Raw genomic sequence first — 14,817 nt, forward strand, 5'->3', positions numbered from 1 at the left:
CCTGCCTTTGAGAAATCTGTTGGGTCTTAACAACAGTGAATTCTGTAGTTTTATACGTTTCGTTCATCTGTTTGTCAGTTGGTTGTTGCTTGTTGACCAGATCTTTGCCAGTGATTTAATCATGTTGGCGTTCTTGTAGCTGAAGTTGCATCGTTGGAGAAGGAAGCTCCTGCACCAGCCGTAAAGGCTGAACCAGCTCCTGTATCAAAGGAAATCTCGCCGCCTGAAGGTAACATCTGTTCTTTCATGTATGCTCCTCTCTTATGTTTGTCTTCTACTTTGAAGCATTTTTAATGGCACAGCTTCAATCTTCATACCAAACATATTTACCTTTTCTTTTAAAATGTGTTTCCTGTTTACATCTGTTGGTCTGTTTCTATACACAACAGTCCACTACCACACTTTGATCCAATTCACTTCTTTAATATTAACACAATTTGCTGAATGAAGCCAAATGACCTTATAAAGGATGTTTAAACATCTGGGGGCATCATGTTTGCAGTAATAAAACGTGTTAAACAGCTGATGAACTTCCTGCTTCTTCTTAAAGCTCACTGTCTCTATTTCTGCAAAGTATTCTGCTGAAAGCTCAAAGCAGTAAAACAACCCCAAACACAGCTGCATGCCTCAAACAAATGAACCATCTTTGGCTTTGACTGAGCCTTTTGTCTAACTCTGTTTGCATTGTTTGTACTTATAATGATTTTATATAATTTTTTGCAGACAAGGAACCAGTGTCAGCACCTGGACCAACAAAAGGTATGCAAAACCTTTTTATTTCAAAGAAACAAAGCACAACCTGCTTCAATTTTTTGTAGCCTTTTAGGATATTTTAGTTTCATCTACATGTGTAAGTGTGATTCTGTGTTATACTGTAGAAAATATTTTATTATTTTCTGTGTTATTATGGTGATATTATAAAAGGTGCATTTGCTGCCCAAACCACAGTGCCGTCTCTTAAGCAAAAGGGTAAGATTCCTGTTCAGGAGGCAAAAACACCCGAATCACCTAAGCTGAAGAGTAAGTTCACCAGAATACCGAAAGAGAAAGAACCAGAACCAGAGGTCATTAAGCTGAAGAAGGTTCCAGTGAAACCTCCAGAGCCAGAGAAACAAGTCGTAACTCATAAGGCAGAAGTGACGAGGCATCACGATCCAGAGCTAGCAGTTCATGGGCTTCATGACAGAGACGATCGAGAGATAATCACACTTGGTAGAACTGAACGAGTATTCACTGCAGATGAGGAAACTATTGAGTTAAGCCATTTTGAGGAAATGGAAAGCCTTACAGTTGTGCATAAACCAGAACCTGGCAAATGGACAAGAACCTTAAAACCTCAGAAAGACGAGGCACCGGAGGAGCCGCATGTCGCAAAGAAGAAAATAACTAAATTGCCAAAAGCAGATGAGCAAAAAGAATCAGTGAAACTAAAACCATTTGAAACATTTGGGAAACAAGATGCTGAATTACAAGCAATCAAACTAAAAAAGGTGCCACCTAAACCAAAGGAGCCTGAAAAGGAAGTCATAACTCATAAAGTTGAAGTGACAAGGCATTATGATGCAGAATTAACAGTCCAGAAACTTCGTGATAGAGAGGATCGAGAGTTAGTAACAGTTGAGAGAAAGGAACGAGTTTTCACAGCAGCTGAAGAGACATCTGAACTCAGCTTTGCAGAGGAACCTGAAAAACTGGAGGCAGAAGATGAGAAATCAAGATGGGTAAGAGCCCCAAAAGCACCAAAAGAAGAGGAACCAGAGTCAGATTTAAATAAAAAGAAAATAAAAAAATTACCAAAGAAGGACGAGGACCAGGAAGTAGTTACACTGAAGCCATTTCAAAAACCCCAAAAACAAGAAGCAGCTGAACCTCCGAAGGCTGAGACAGAAGCTGAGGCAAAAACAGATACTGAGCGGAGTCCTTACATGAGAGGTGAGCTGCCACGAAGAGATCAACCTGCTGCTGCTGTAAAACACCAGAAAGATGATGACGATGCTCCACTGATGAATGACAATGCATCTCCACATATCAACAAAGACCAAAAGGAAATCCCACATAAGAAAAAGGTTGATCAAGTACCCAAAGATGTAGAAACTACAGCGGCTGAAAAGCTCCGCAGAAAACCTAAAATTATTTCTACACCTGATAAAGAGAAAGAGCAGGTTGTGTTGAAACCATTCACTAAAATCACCAAGCCTGAAGAAAAGCCAGAAAAAGCATCAGAAGAGAAGAAGAAGCCTTTGGACACAAAGGTACCCAGTCAAGCAACTAAAGAGCCGAAGGAACAACTTAAGAAAGCTGAAAAGACTGTAACGCCTAAAAAAGACAACGAAACACCTCAGGAGAAGGAGAAACCAGCTGAGAAGCCCAGTCCTCCAAGTCAGAAAGAAGAAGAGAGACCGAGTCCTCCAAAGCAAACCGATATCCTGAAGAAAAGTCCAGAAATCAAAAAGACTCCTTCACCCAAAGCCAAGATAAGTCAAGATAAGCCTGAAGAGGAAAAGCCCCTCAAACCTATTGAGCAGCTGAAGAAGGTTGAACTAAAAAAGACCCCATCACCCAAGATAGAGAAAATAAAGCCAAGTGAAGTGGAGCAAATTCCCATCGAGAAGAAGCCAAGTGGTGAAAAAGTCAAAAGGATTCCCAAGACTGTTTCGCCAAAAGACTCCACTGAAACCGTGACCCTCAAAAAGGTGCCCAAGAAGCCCTCACCAGAGGGGCCCTCAGAAAGGCCTGATACAGGGCGGATCCCTCTGGTGAAGGAGATCTCTCCTGGAGCTGTGGAGATGAAGCGGGTGACAACCCAGCCAGAGGAGGAGGTATGTGAAGAGGAGGGTGAAAAAATGGTAGCCGACGAAGATGAGGAGGTCTGGGACTGGGAGCTGGTTCCACCGGAAGACTGGGAAGGTGAAGGGGTGGATGGGGCGCTGGAGACTCCAGGCATGCCCGGCGCCAAGAGAGGTGAGGTGAAGGCCGGTGAACTCGTCCAGCTGATGACTCTGGAATCGCCTCATCCCATTTCAGACGATTCATCTAATCTTCATTACATCCAATTTTACGTTACATTATATATTTGTTCATCTGTTTGTCTGTCTGCTCATTGCCCATCCATCCTTTGTGATGTTTTTAAGTGGTCATCATCTTAAATCCGTCCTCAGTTGTGTCATCAGTCATTCGATGCTCATCTTCATCACTGTTTTTATTATTCACTGCAACAGTTTTTCCGTTTCCATCTCACCTTCATCCTCGTCACTGAACTTTTTTTTTTTTACATGTGTGTAATTTGATGTTCAGCTGTGATCTGGATACGATCTTGAATCTTGGCTGTTAGTTTTGTTAACATCTTTATCTTGGTTTGTGTTGGAGACTAGGATGAGCTCTTGCAGTGAAGCTTAAAACTTGTCCTACTCTTTCTTGCTCAGATGGAAAACCAACAGAAGAGCCCGCGAAAGGCCGAGGTCGAGGATTTGGGGGTGAGAGCTCACTAACATTAGATCTCATCAGCACAAACCATTCGGCACTTTCATTTGCTTCATACACACTTGTAAAGCCAAAGTTGTTTTTTTGTGTGTGTCTTTAGAACAAAACCAAAAATATATTTTATGTTACAATTTTAATTTTGAGTTCAAAGCTCGTTTCTGACTGACAGCTGTGTCTGTGTATCGTCGTGAGCATAAATCTAAAGCTTTTTTGTCCTGTGGGATTCGTTGTTTGTGTCGAATATGTTTATTCTTCACAGTAGGTTTAAGTCACAGTAGGTAGCTCACAGTTTCAAAGTAAGCTGCTGTCTAATTCGTCACTTGCCCCAACATCTGAATCAACAAGAGGAGTTTTTGTGTCTGATGTTGCAGTGAGACAAACTCCATCTCCTGGTGAAGGAGGCAGGGGCCGGGGTCTAAAGCCAGGTGGAAAAGGCCCATCACCTCCCGAGGACCCATTTGGAGGATTCAAGCTCAAACCTGTCCAGCTGAAGTTCATTAAGAAGCTTAAGGACATTGTGCTGCAGGAAGCTGAGTCCATCGGCTCCTCCGCGGTGTTCGAGTGCGAGGTCTCGCCTTCCACGGCCATCACTTCGTGGATGAAAGATGACAGCAACTTGCGTGAGAGCCCCAAGCACAAGTTTACATCTGATGGCAAAGATCGCAAGTTGCACATTATTGATGTGCAACTATCTGACACTGGAGAATACACGTGTGTGGCTAAGAATGCGGGCAAGGAAATAACATGCACAGCCAAGTTAATTGTTGAAGGTAAACGATTGTTTTAATCCAACATCAATTTTTAAAAACTTATTTGACATTCATGAAAACACTTTTAATCACCTTTTTCCCACAGAGCTGCCTGTGAAATGGTTGAAGGAACTGGAACCAGAGACAACATGCATTAAGGGTCAGCCAATGTACCTCACCTGTGAGCTGAACAAAGAACGGGACGTCATTTGGAAACGTAACGGTCAGGTTCTGAAAACAAAGGCTGGAAAAGTGGCTGTTAATGTAATTGGCATGCAGCATGCTGTGACCATCCAGAACTCCACCGATGAAGATGGCGGCGCCTACACCTGTGAGGTCGATGGACAGGAGGACGTCAAGACTACAACTAACGTCAAAGTTATTGGTAAGAAGTCTGCAGAGCATGGTAGCAATGAAACAAGATAAATACAGTCATTGTGCCGTCCATCGTTCAGGGTGAGTCCACCTACAAGCTGGATTGGTCCCAGGCTGAAACTGTCCCCCAGCAGTTAAAAACCAATATGAAGGGCAGCGACTATGAACAGTAGAGCTTGTATTTATGCACCATTTAAGGCCTAAGTTGATCCCTGTTTGAGTTGCCTTATGCTGCACCAAAGAAAACAGACCATGGCACAACCAAAATTACTGTGACGGTGTGCAGTCTCATTGTTCTGGCAAAGATGGCTGCTCAAAGACGGGAATCCGTCGCCATCTTTAATATGACCTTGATGCATCAAGATGGCAATAAAGCTGCACTAGGACGGCGTCAGTCTGCACACTCAAGCTCTCTTGCAGCCAATCTACCAATCCAGTGAACCAAAGATTTTCCCTAGTTACACAGAAGTCGTTGTCATATTTCCTTAGTGTGACTGAGGCATAAGAGTGTGTCTTGTTGAGCAGTTTTCCACTGTAGGAACAAATATAATGTGAACCCTTCCTCCTCAGAAACCATCAAAGACTGGCTGGTGAAGCCTCTGAGAGACCAGCATGTGAAACCAAAGGCAAAGGCCACCTTCAAGTGTGAGCTGTTCAAGGACACGCCCAACTGGAAGTGGTTCAAAGGAGAAAACGAGCTTACTCCCTCTGACAAGGTCGAGATCAATAAAGATGGAAAGGACATGACGCTCAGCATCAATAACTGCCAGCCTGATGATGTATCAGACTACACCATCCAGGTGGAGGATCGCAGATATACAGCCAAGCTGACACTTGGAGGTTGGTGTATCCACGTTGGGGAAGCATGAGGACCACGCTTTTCCAATCGCAAAGATTTCTAACTCTAACTTTCTTTGGGTGCTTTCAGAGCGTGAGGCTGAGATCCTGAAGCCACTCTCCAGTGTGGAGGTGGTTGAGAAGGAAGAGGCCAACTTTGACTCTGAGATATCAGAGGACGATGTGGCCGGTGAATGGAAGCTGAAAGGCCAGGTGTTGACTAGATCTCCGGTAAGATATTTAACAATGCTTTGTCTCAGAGTAAATTATTGGAGATAAATATCTGAATTTCAGGAGCGGCACCACGCCTCCAAACATGCTCCGTCCAGTTCTCATCTATATAGGTTCCCCCAGTTCACCAAGCTGTTCCTTCTCGTTTCCGTGCCCCACCCTCCCTCCGCTTTTCAAGTCTTCACTTCTATTTAGTGCACGGGGATCTGCCAGGAGCCGTCGGCTCTTTGAGGCCTTCCCCAAACCGCAGCTCAGTTCATGTCCAAGCGTCACCTTTACCTACTAATGTGCTGTCAAACCTAAAATGAGGACGTGGGCCCAGCTAGTGAGATAGCAGCTAAACGTGAGCTCGTCGCAGGACTCAGGCCACTCGAAACCACAAATGAGAGGATCATATACTTCTGTGCTGTAGTAAATTTAGTAGGGTTTATAGAAATGTGAATAGGGAAGTAGCACTCATGCCTCTTTGTTTTGCAGACCTGTGACATTAAAGCTGAGGGCAAAAAACGTTTCCTCACACTGAAAAACGTGCAGCTGGATCAGGCTGGTGAAGTGACATACCAGGCCCTGAACGCCGTCACCAGCGCTATGCTCACCGTCAAAGGTACGGATTTACCAAAGACAAAAATTCCCCTGTTGTAACCTGCTGCATTTTGTTGGTCATGGAAAACTGTTGCAGAGCAAACACGGTAAGAGAAGCTGTGGTTGTGTCTTTGTTTCTGTTATTAATTGCCAAATCGTTCGCACCTCTCAGAAATCGAAATGGGCTTTGTTGACCCGCTCAAGGACCTTTCTGTGCCTGAAAAGAAGCAGGCTAAGTTTGAGTGCACCATCACTAAGGACGTGTCAAAGGTCATATGGTTCAGGGGGACAGAGATTGTCACTCCAAGCCCTAAATATGAAATAATTGATGACGGAAAGAAGCACATGCTGATCATAAACAGCTGTGAGTTTGATGACGAGGCTCAGTACACGATCGAAGCGTTGGGTCAGAAATCAACGGCTCAGCTGATGGTGGAGGGTAAGTGGCAAAGAGAAGCGCCACGCTTCATGTTGTTCATGTTTCCTCTGTGAGCTCGCTCAGTGGCCAATGTCTGTCTGCGCTGACTCGATGTATTCCAGGCATGAGGCTGAGTTTTGTCCAGCCGCTTCAGGACCAAACGGTCAAAGAAGGTAACGCGGCACGCTTTGATCTCGAGCTGTCTCATGAGGACGTGCCAGTGGTCTGGTACCGAAACGAAGTCAAACTCCACATGAGCCGAACGGTTCTGATTCACGTGGAAGGAAAGAGACACACTCTAGAAATGAGGACGCTGAGTCTAGATGATACCTGCCAAATTAAGGCAGAGGCTAAAGGCATTTACTCCATGGCCAAGCTGACGGTCGTAGGTAACTGCGCTCCCTCGTTTCCTTTTCACTTCTGTTTCACAGTAGCGTGACTTACATGACTCACTTTTTGCATTGTCATATTGTATACTGCATTACAAGACTGCTCTTCACAGAGAAAAATTATGAAAATCTACAAATTATTTGTAATAAACCAAAACTTCCTGTCTGCTCCAGAGGGCGACCCCATCTTTGTGGTGAAGCTACAGGATTACTCAGCCACCGAGAAAGAAGAGGTGACCCTGGACTGTGAACTGAGTAAAGACGTCCCGGTGCTTTGGTACCACGAAGAGAAGGAAATCATCGCCTCCAAGATGGTCATCATGAGGTCAGAGGGCACGCGCAGGTCTCTGGTCCTGAAGAAAGTGGAACTGAGCGACAAAGGCAAATATGTATGTGACTGTGGAACAGACAAGACGTCAGCCAACATCAATATTGAAGGTAAGCACGGTGACATGATTGCCTAAATTCTTTTAAACATAAAAATCAGTTGAATCATAAATTAATCGTAAAGCTGTCTAAGATTTACAGGTTGCTAGGTCAAAATAAACCCGTAAAACGTTAAATGTTCAAGCCTTTCACTGCACAAGGAAACATGACTCCGAAGGGAGGTCCAGGCCTCGTCAGCCTAGTGAGCGACCCCGTAGCAACCTCACGTCTCTAAAAATGCACATCTCCACACCGGTCTGGGAATGACACATCGATGCCTGCAGTTCACATCAAAGACAGCAGCTTCTCTGCAAACGCTCACTGAGCAGCAGTAAAACCTCAGAAAGAGATGCAAAGAGCATTTAAAAGTTGTGCCTCACTGCTGAAATCCCCACAACTTTAAAAATGAATGAAAAATAAAAACTTTGAAGGCGAGCGTTCACAGTTTCCAGTTTTTTTTAACTTTTCATGGTGAGCTGTGGGCGAGTTTGCAGCCGAGTCAGCGTCTTCCATGGGAACTGCAGGAAACCATGGCAACGTGACCCAAAAATCACTCTGCAACCAGAATCCACATTTTCCCCTAGCGACTGACCGAGGCCGCCGAGACTGTGTATGAGGACAGATGATGGATTTACTTTCTTTAAATCAAAATAAAAAAGAACTTTGGATTAAAATGAGAAATCCGAGGGAACAAACTGAAACTGATAGTTTCCAGTTCTTCCATTTTTTGTTGTTTAGCTGTAAAATCAGTCCTTTCTTCCAGAAGCAAAACAAACTGCATTTTCATATCATGACCCTTTTCCCCAAAAGCACGCGACATCAAAGTCGTCCGGCCGATTTATGGCGTGGAGTTGTTTGATGGAGAAACGGCTCGTTTCGAAGTGGAGATCTCTGAGGACGACGTCCACGGACAGTGGAAGCTGAACGGAGCGGTGCTCAGTCCGTCCTCTGTGAGTGCTTCATCACAAGCGCCTCATTGGCAGCGCTCTCCATAACATGAAGCCAGTTTATCAGACTGTTTACGTCTTTGTTTAACAGGATGTGGACATCATCGAGGAAGGAGGCAAGCACACGCTGATCCTCTACAACTGCAAAGTGTCCATGACCGGCGAGGTGGCGTACTCTGCTGCTAATGCCAAGTGCGCCGCTAACCTCAAGGTCAAAGGTAAACCAGCCCACTGACCTCATCATATTTCATAAAAAACATTTTAAATCATTGTAACCTAAAAATGTGAAACAAAAAATGAGAGCGTCTCATAGAATAAGCCAGCGGGGGATCGCAGCAGTTCAATCAAACCTCCGTCTGAGCTTCACCTTCTCAGGTCTGACTTCTCATCAGACTTCATCTCCACTGAACAAAGACACCATATATAAAAACGTCAATACTTTTACTCTGTGTTGGTTACTGTCACAGTTTGGGGCTCGTTATGACGACAGGAATCCTCTAAAATGAACTATACTGATAATTATGATTATCTAAATTCAACTAGGAGCCTAAGTTTTTCTGTTTTTCTCACTGTTTTTCTTCAGAACTCCCGCTGAACTTCCTCACACCCATGACTGATGTTCAGGTCTATGAGAAGGATGATGTGAGGTTCGAGGTCGAGGTGTCGAGAACTCCAAAGACTTTCCGTTGGCTCAAAGGCTCACAGGAGCTGCAGAGCGATGAAAAGTACGAGGTGATCCAGGAGGGAAATTTGTACGTCCTGGTGATCCGATCGGCCGCCTACGATGACGAGGCAAAGTACATGTTTGAGGCCGAGGACAAGAAGACGACGGGCAAACTGGTTATACAAGGTAACGTCGTGGTTGTATTCATTTTTTTTAAACTCCTTTGGCACCAGTGAAACCTTCAGAGAGTCAGGGCACATTATAATCATATGTTCACATTTAGATCAAATTATTACAGTTTTAAATTCGCCAAATAAACACTTCTGTCCAAACCTTCTCCAGATGAATCCAGTTTGGCAGATTTTTACCTCTGCTTTGTCTTCTGGTTCGGTTCATTTTGAACTAGAGATGGCACGATACCACTTTTTCATGTCCGATACCGATATCATAAATTTGGATATCTGCCAATACGATATGAATCCGATATAGTGTTTTTTAATCAATAAAACTGTTTTTTTAATATCTTGCTGCTTTTTGTATAAGTTCATACTCAAGTTAAAAAAAACACTAAAGCTATTCTGTTATACCTTTATGCAAAAAATGCACTGCACCCAAAATATTTCATAGTTCAGCAATACTGATCAAGCTAATAAACTTAAACCTGCTCCATCCTCCCTATTCTGGTGTTTTAAAGACAACTTAGCGTAAATATTAAGCAACCTGACTAACAGGGCTGCAAACTCCCAGCAAAAAAAAAAAAAAATAGGGAACCACCCCTCACGCTCCACCTCATGATGCTTAATCGACGTAATCAACTTTAATTTGATGCAGTGTGAAAAAAATGCACAGAAATAAATTATTTTTCAAGAATAATTAAATAGATTCAACATCTTTCTTCAACAGAACTGCACAGATGGTTCCTTCCCAAAGGAAAAAGTACTATAGCTTACTAGGGTATATTAGACTTAACAGTTACTATATGCAGTAATGGACTTCTATTCATTTTACATCAAATTAAAACTTTGGGTGTCAGATAATTATTTATTAAAAGCTCGACATTTTAAATGAGAATAAGAAAGAAAAGTATGTCTTTGTGCCCCCTTTTCCCTGTTAATGCCCTATCAGCCCCCCCGGCTAAACTTTGCTAGATCCGCCCCTGCACAGTTACCAGCGTCAGCTACGTAGAAAAAGATCCTCGAGTAGAAAGAAATATTAAATAAATTCTAACAACAGCTGATCAAGCTTAAACGTGCTGCTGTTGTTCAGCCGCTGGTTTCCTCTTTTTGGTGCAAAGTGGGCCAAAAACAAACCAGAGAGATGGACTCGCGACAGAAAAGCCGATCAGCTGATCATTGATCAGTTTCATGATTGAAGTAGCAGCAAGAAGAGGCAGTCGCTCCATATATCGGTTGTTAAGCTTAACGCTGGAATGCTTTACAAACACTCAGAGATGAACTTACACACTTGCTTTACTTCTCTCTGGGATCACTTCCTCGGAGATGAAATGCCGGTTTGGTAGCAGGCTTCAAACACACACAGCTGCTCCAACGTGCTACGGTTACTGAGCCCAGTGTCACACGTTTTGTGAGGTGTTTTTTTGATATTTAATGGATCGGATTACATTTTTTATTTCTCTCCGATATCCGATCCAGTAATTTAGGTCAGTATCGGACCGATACGTAATATCGGATCGGTCCATCTGTACTTTGAACACAGCGCTGGTGCTCATTTTTGTTTGTTTGTGAGTCACAAATACAAATCTGCTGTGTTCTGCTTCTACTCAAAGTTAAATGTACCAATGTCTGATGTCTTCCTGTGGCAGGTATTCGCCTAGAGTTTGTCAAAGCAATCAAGGATGTGACAGTAAAGGAGCGTGAAACAGCTGAATTCAGCGTGGAGCTGTCACATGACAAGATCCCGGTGGTCTGGTACAAGAACGACGTCCGACTTCATCCCAGCAAAGTTGTTCACATGTCGGCACAGGCGAAGGTTCACACGCTGGCCTTCAAGGAAGTCATCATCGACGACACGTCCATGATCAAAGTAGAGGCCATGGACAAGAGCATGACCGCCATGCTCACTGTCATTGGTCAGTGCCTCCTTTCTAAAGCACATTGAAACAAATGACATAAAAACATAGGACCAGATGACAGGACTTTAGAAAGAACAAACATTAAAGCAATCACAACTCATTCTGATTTAAAAGAAAAAGAAAAAGAAAACAGGTGTAAACAAAGCAAACAGAGCAGGTGACAGCAAGCCACACCCACCAACATCCAAGAGTTCATCCTGTCAGACTGATTCAGACACGCTTCTCTAACGCCTGATTTTCATAATGAACATACGTTTCCCCACACAGAGGGTGACGCCTACTTCACCACTAAGCTGCAGAACTACACAGCAGTGGAGAGGGACGAGGTGAAGCTGGTCTGCGAGCTGAGCAAGGCTGTAGCTGATGTGAAATGGTTTAAGGATGGGAAGGAGATCACCCCCTCCAAGAACATCGCCATTGTCACCGATGGCAAGAAGCGCATCCTGATGGTGAGGAAGGCAGAGAAGGCCAACATCGGAGAGTACACCTGCGACTGCGGCTCGGACAAAACCACAGCTAAGCTCAACATTGAAGGTAAACCATGGATCTGTCCCAGCTCTCATGCTTTATGCATGCTGCTTCTCTGAAAATCTCTGAACACGTTCAGTTTTCAGCTGTTGGTAAAAGTCCATGTAAATACAATCAGTCTGACCTTTGACCTGACAAACAGAAACCAAAGTGTTTGGTAACGAGCTGAGACGGTAATAAACGGATCATTTGGCATCTGTAGCCGTCGTATCTGGATATGTGCTTTGTTAGTTACAGTTCAGCTGTTTGAAGACCTTTGACGTGAACATAAATGATGTTTTGTTCTGATAAGCACAGAGGTCACCAGGCTGTCAGAGCTTTGTCAGCATTTATCTCTCTCTGTAGAAACGTTGGAGAGGAGCACCGGTTGGGTTTCTTGGTGGATCCTCAGCTTTGTAGATTAGAGCCTCATCATTGGCGAAGTTAAATTTGACTGCTTTAACAAACAGGCGCTCCACGGGTGAAGATGTTGCTGGTTTTTATAGTGATTTCTGTCCTTTTGCAGAGCGGGATATCAAAGTTGTCCGTCCGCTGTACAGTGTGGAGGTCACGGAGACAGAAACAGCCAAGTTTGAGACTGAGATTTCTGAGGAGGATGTCCATGGAAACTGGAAGCTGAAGGGAGAAGCTCTTCATCAGTCAGCTGTGAGTCTGCAGTGACCCGCCTGGCAGTCGGTTTCATATTCATCGCCACAGAGATGCTTTCAGCTGACTTTCATGTGCTCGTGTTTACCTCAGGATGTTGAGATTAAGGAGGAAGGAACCAGACACCTACTGATCCTCTACAACGTCTGCATGGACATGGCAGGACCCGTTGACTTCTCTGCAGCCAACGCCAGATCCAGCGCCCAGCTCAGAGTCAAAGGTCAGAGGTCATTTTAGCCCTTATTTTTTAAACGATGGACAAAACGTCTCTGACACGGAGGAAGCTCCGTGCCGTTTGGCTGAAGCACACACAAACAGCAGCCCTGGTTTCTGTCACACACGGGTGTCGCACGTCTCTGTAAGTGTTCAGCCAATCAGGGCCTGTGGTTATTTTCACCACTTCAGTCTTTATCTGAAGGCAGGCTGCTCTCTGATTGGAGGAGCAGTAACCTGAAACACGAACCAGACCACAGGATCTCCAGCAAGTGCACGCCGGTTCATTTGTTGAAGGAGCTAACCATGTCTTTACCCTCAGCTCGGTCCATCACGCTGGTCCATCCTCTGAAGGACGTGACGGTGACGGCTGGAGAGACGGCCATCTTTGAGTGCGAGCTGTCATACGAGGGCATCGCGGTGGAGTGGTTCCTGGGAGGGCAGAGGATGGAGGCCAGCGACCGGGTGAGTCTGACCACAGCAGCGCCCGCCTCTCCTGTAACTCGCTCCACACCGGAGAAACCGCTCACAGAGCTTTTCCTCCTTTTTAACAAAATGTTTCTCACTCATAAAACTTCTGCTTCACCACAAAAGAAGAAGGAAAAGAAATGGGACGACAGAAATAAAGAAAGTTAGTGTGGATCCAGTAAAACACTAAAAAATAACAGAGCGTTACTTTTATTAAGCCTTGAGAATTTTAGCGATTTCCTGCAAAAAACCGAGTCGGTGCAAAAAGAAATGATTTCATAGTTTCTGTTGTGATCACACAGACAGCATTAATGAAATACTATCTTTGTGATAAGAAAGCTTTGCTTATATGTTTTGTATTTCTGTTCTCACATTTGTAACATTTTCACTCCAGATTTGGAAACTTTTCTCTTTGGTTAGAAAATCCGAGCATACAAACCTTCTTTAGTGTGATTTAAAATGTGAGATGGGACCTTTTAGTGGAAACAGGTTTTCTTCAGGCACAAACAGACCTGCACTGAGTCTGTCACACGTCTGATTTTAAACAATCGCCATCAGGACACGTTTACGGTCGCCGGGCTCTGATTTGTTCCTGTCTCTGAGCAACAAAGCTGAGTTTTAAAAGAATTTCAAAATCTGAATCCCAGTTTGGATTATGAAGAAAAGACACGAGTTTTGTTTTGCAGATGAGGACAAGTTGTCTTTGTGATGTTTGATGTTTCTCTGGTTCTGCAGAGGCTGCAGCTAAAAATATCTGGGAGATAAACATGCGGCTCTTATCTGTGACTCTGACCCTCGAGTGTCGCCTTATCTGCACAAAGGCCTCAGATTCTTTCATCTCCATTAAATAAACAAATGTTTCTCAGCAGGTCGAGGTCATTTTGTGTTCCTGGTAGTTTCTAAACATATTACATGTGCTTGAATTAATAATCATGTTTTGCATTATAAGGAATGCATCAGCCAAACTAAATCTGCACTACTCGACCATCATTTGTTCGAACGAAAATTCCCCTCAGATGCTGTTTTCACTGTTTAACTGTTAGAGCACCAGATCCTCTCCCTGCTCACCTTTACTCATCGTCCTTTTGCGACTCTCTCTGTTATTTTTCTCTGAGAAAATCCTCAAAACACACCAAGTCCTGCCGTCTGAAGTTGCCTGTAGCTCTTCCTTTGTACTTCCTCTCCCATCACACTGTTTTTCAGCTTCCCTCTGTCACTGATATCTCAGATCTCAGCTGTAAGTCAAAAGCTTCTACCTGGACCCCGTTCCTACCGTTTGGGTCAAAGCCTGTCTACCCTCTCTGCTTCCCCTCATATCTGCTCTCATCTGCTCCTCACTACCACTGGAGCTGTTCCCAAAGCTGTGGTGATCACCCCAATACTGAAAAAAAAAACAGGATCCCAGTAATTTTGATCATTTCCGTCTCCAATTGACCATTTCTATCAAAACTTCTTGAAAAGACAGTCGCCGCACAACTCCACTCATACTTCACTAATAATAATCTGCATGAACAGTTCCAGTCTGGTGTTCGTCCCTCCCACAGCACTGAAACTAATAAAAATACTCACTGATCTTCTCATGGAAGCTGACTCTGGTTTACTCTCCATTCTTATTCTCCTCGATCTCACTGCTGCCTTTGATACTCCTCAGTAGGCTCGCCTCCATCGGTCTCTCCCATATCCCACTAGCTTTAAATTGCACTCAGTTTATTCGACTTAAATCCTTCACTTCTCAGCCCTTTCCTCTGGTTGCAGGCGTGCAGGGATCTGTCC

At 44.1% G+C, this 14,817-nt stretch overlaps 1 protein-coding gene across 1 annotated transcript in view; it reads left to right on the forward strand.

Annotated features, from left to right (window-relative positions):
- LOC309690427 (titin-like) overlaps nt 1-14,817 on the forward strand; it is a 175,415-nt gene that overhangs the window by 61,879 nt on the left and 98,719 nt on the right. Inside the window, 20 exon segments of the mRNA XM_082507460.1 lie at nt 140-229; nt 724-759; nt 949-2,961; nt 3,423-3,473; nt 3,852-4,250; nt 4,336-4,614; nt 5,175-5,444; nt 5,533-5,672; nt 6,150-6,276; nt 6,427-6,693; nt 6,795-7,061; nt 7,236-7,499; nt 8,298-8,437; nt 8,526-8,652; nt 9,018-9,284; nt 10,921-11,187; nt 11,458-11,724; nt 12,224-12,363; nt 12,457-12,583; nt 12,899-13,041. Of these exon segments, the coding sequence (XP_082363586.1) occupies nt 140-229; nt 724-759; nt 949-2,961; nt 3,423-3,473; nt 3,852-4,250; nt 4,336-4,614; nt 5,175-5,444; nt 5,533-5,672; nt 6,150-6,276; nt 6,427-6,693; nt 6,795-7,061; nt 7,236-7,499; nt 8,298-8,437; nt 8,526-8,652; nt 9,018-9,284; nt 10,921-11,187; nt 11,458-11,724; nt 12,224-12,363; nt 12,457-12,583; nt 12,899-13,041 (5,681 nt within the window).

This window comes from Aulonocara stuartgranti, assembly GCF_965226115.1.
Source record: "Aulonocara stuartgranti genome assembly, chromosome: 16".
Classification (NCBI taxonomy): Eukaryota; Metazoa; Chordata; class Actinopteri; order Cichliformes; family Cichlidae; genus Aulonocara; species Aulonocara stuartgranti.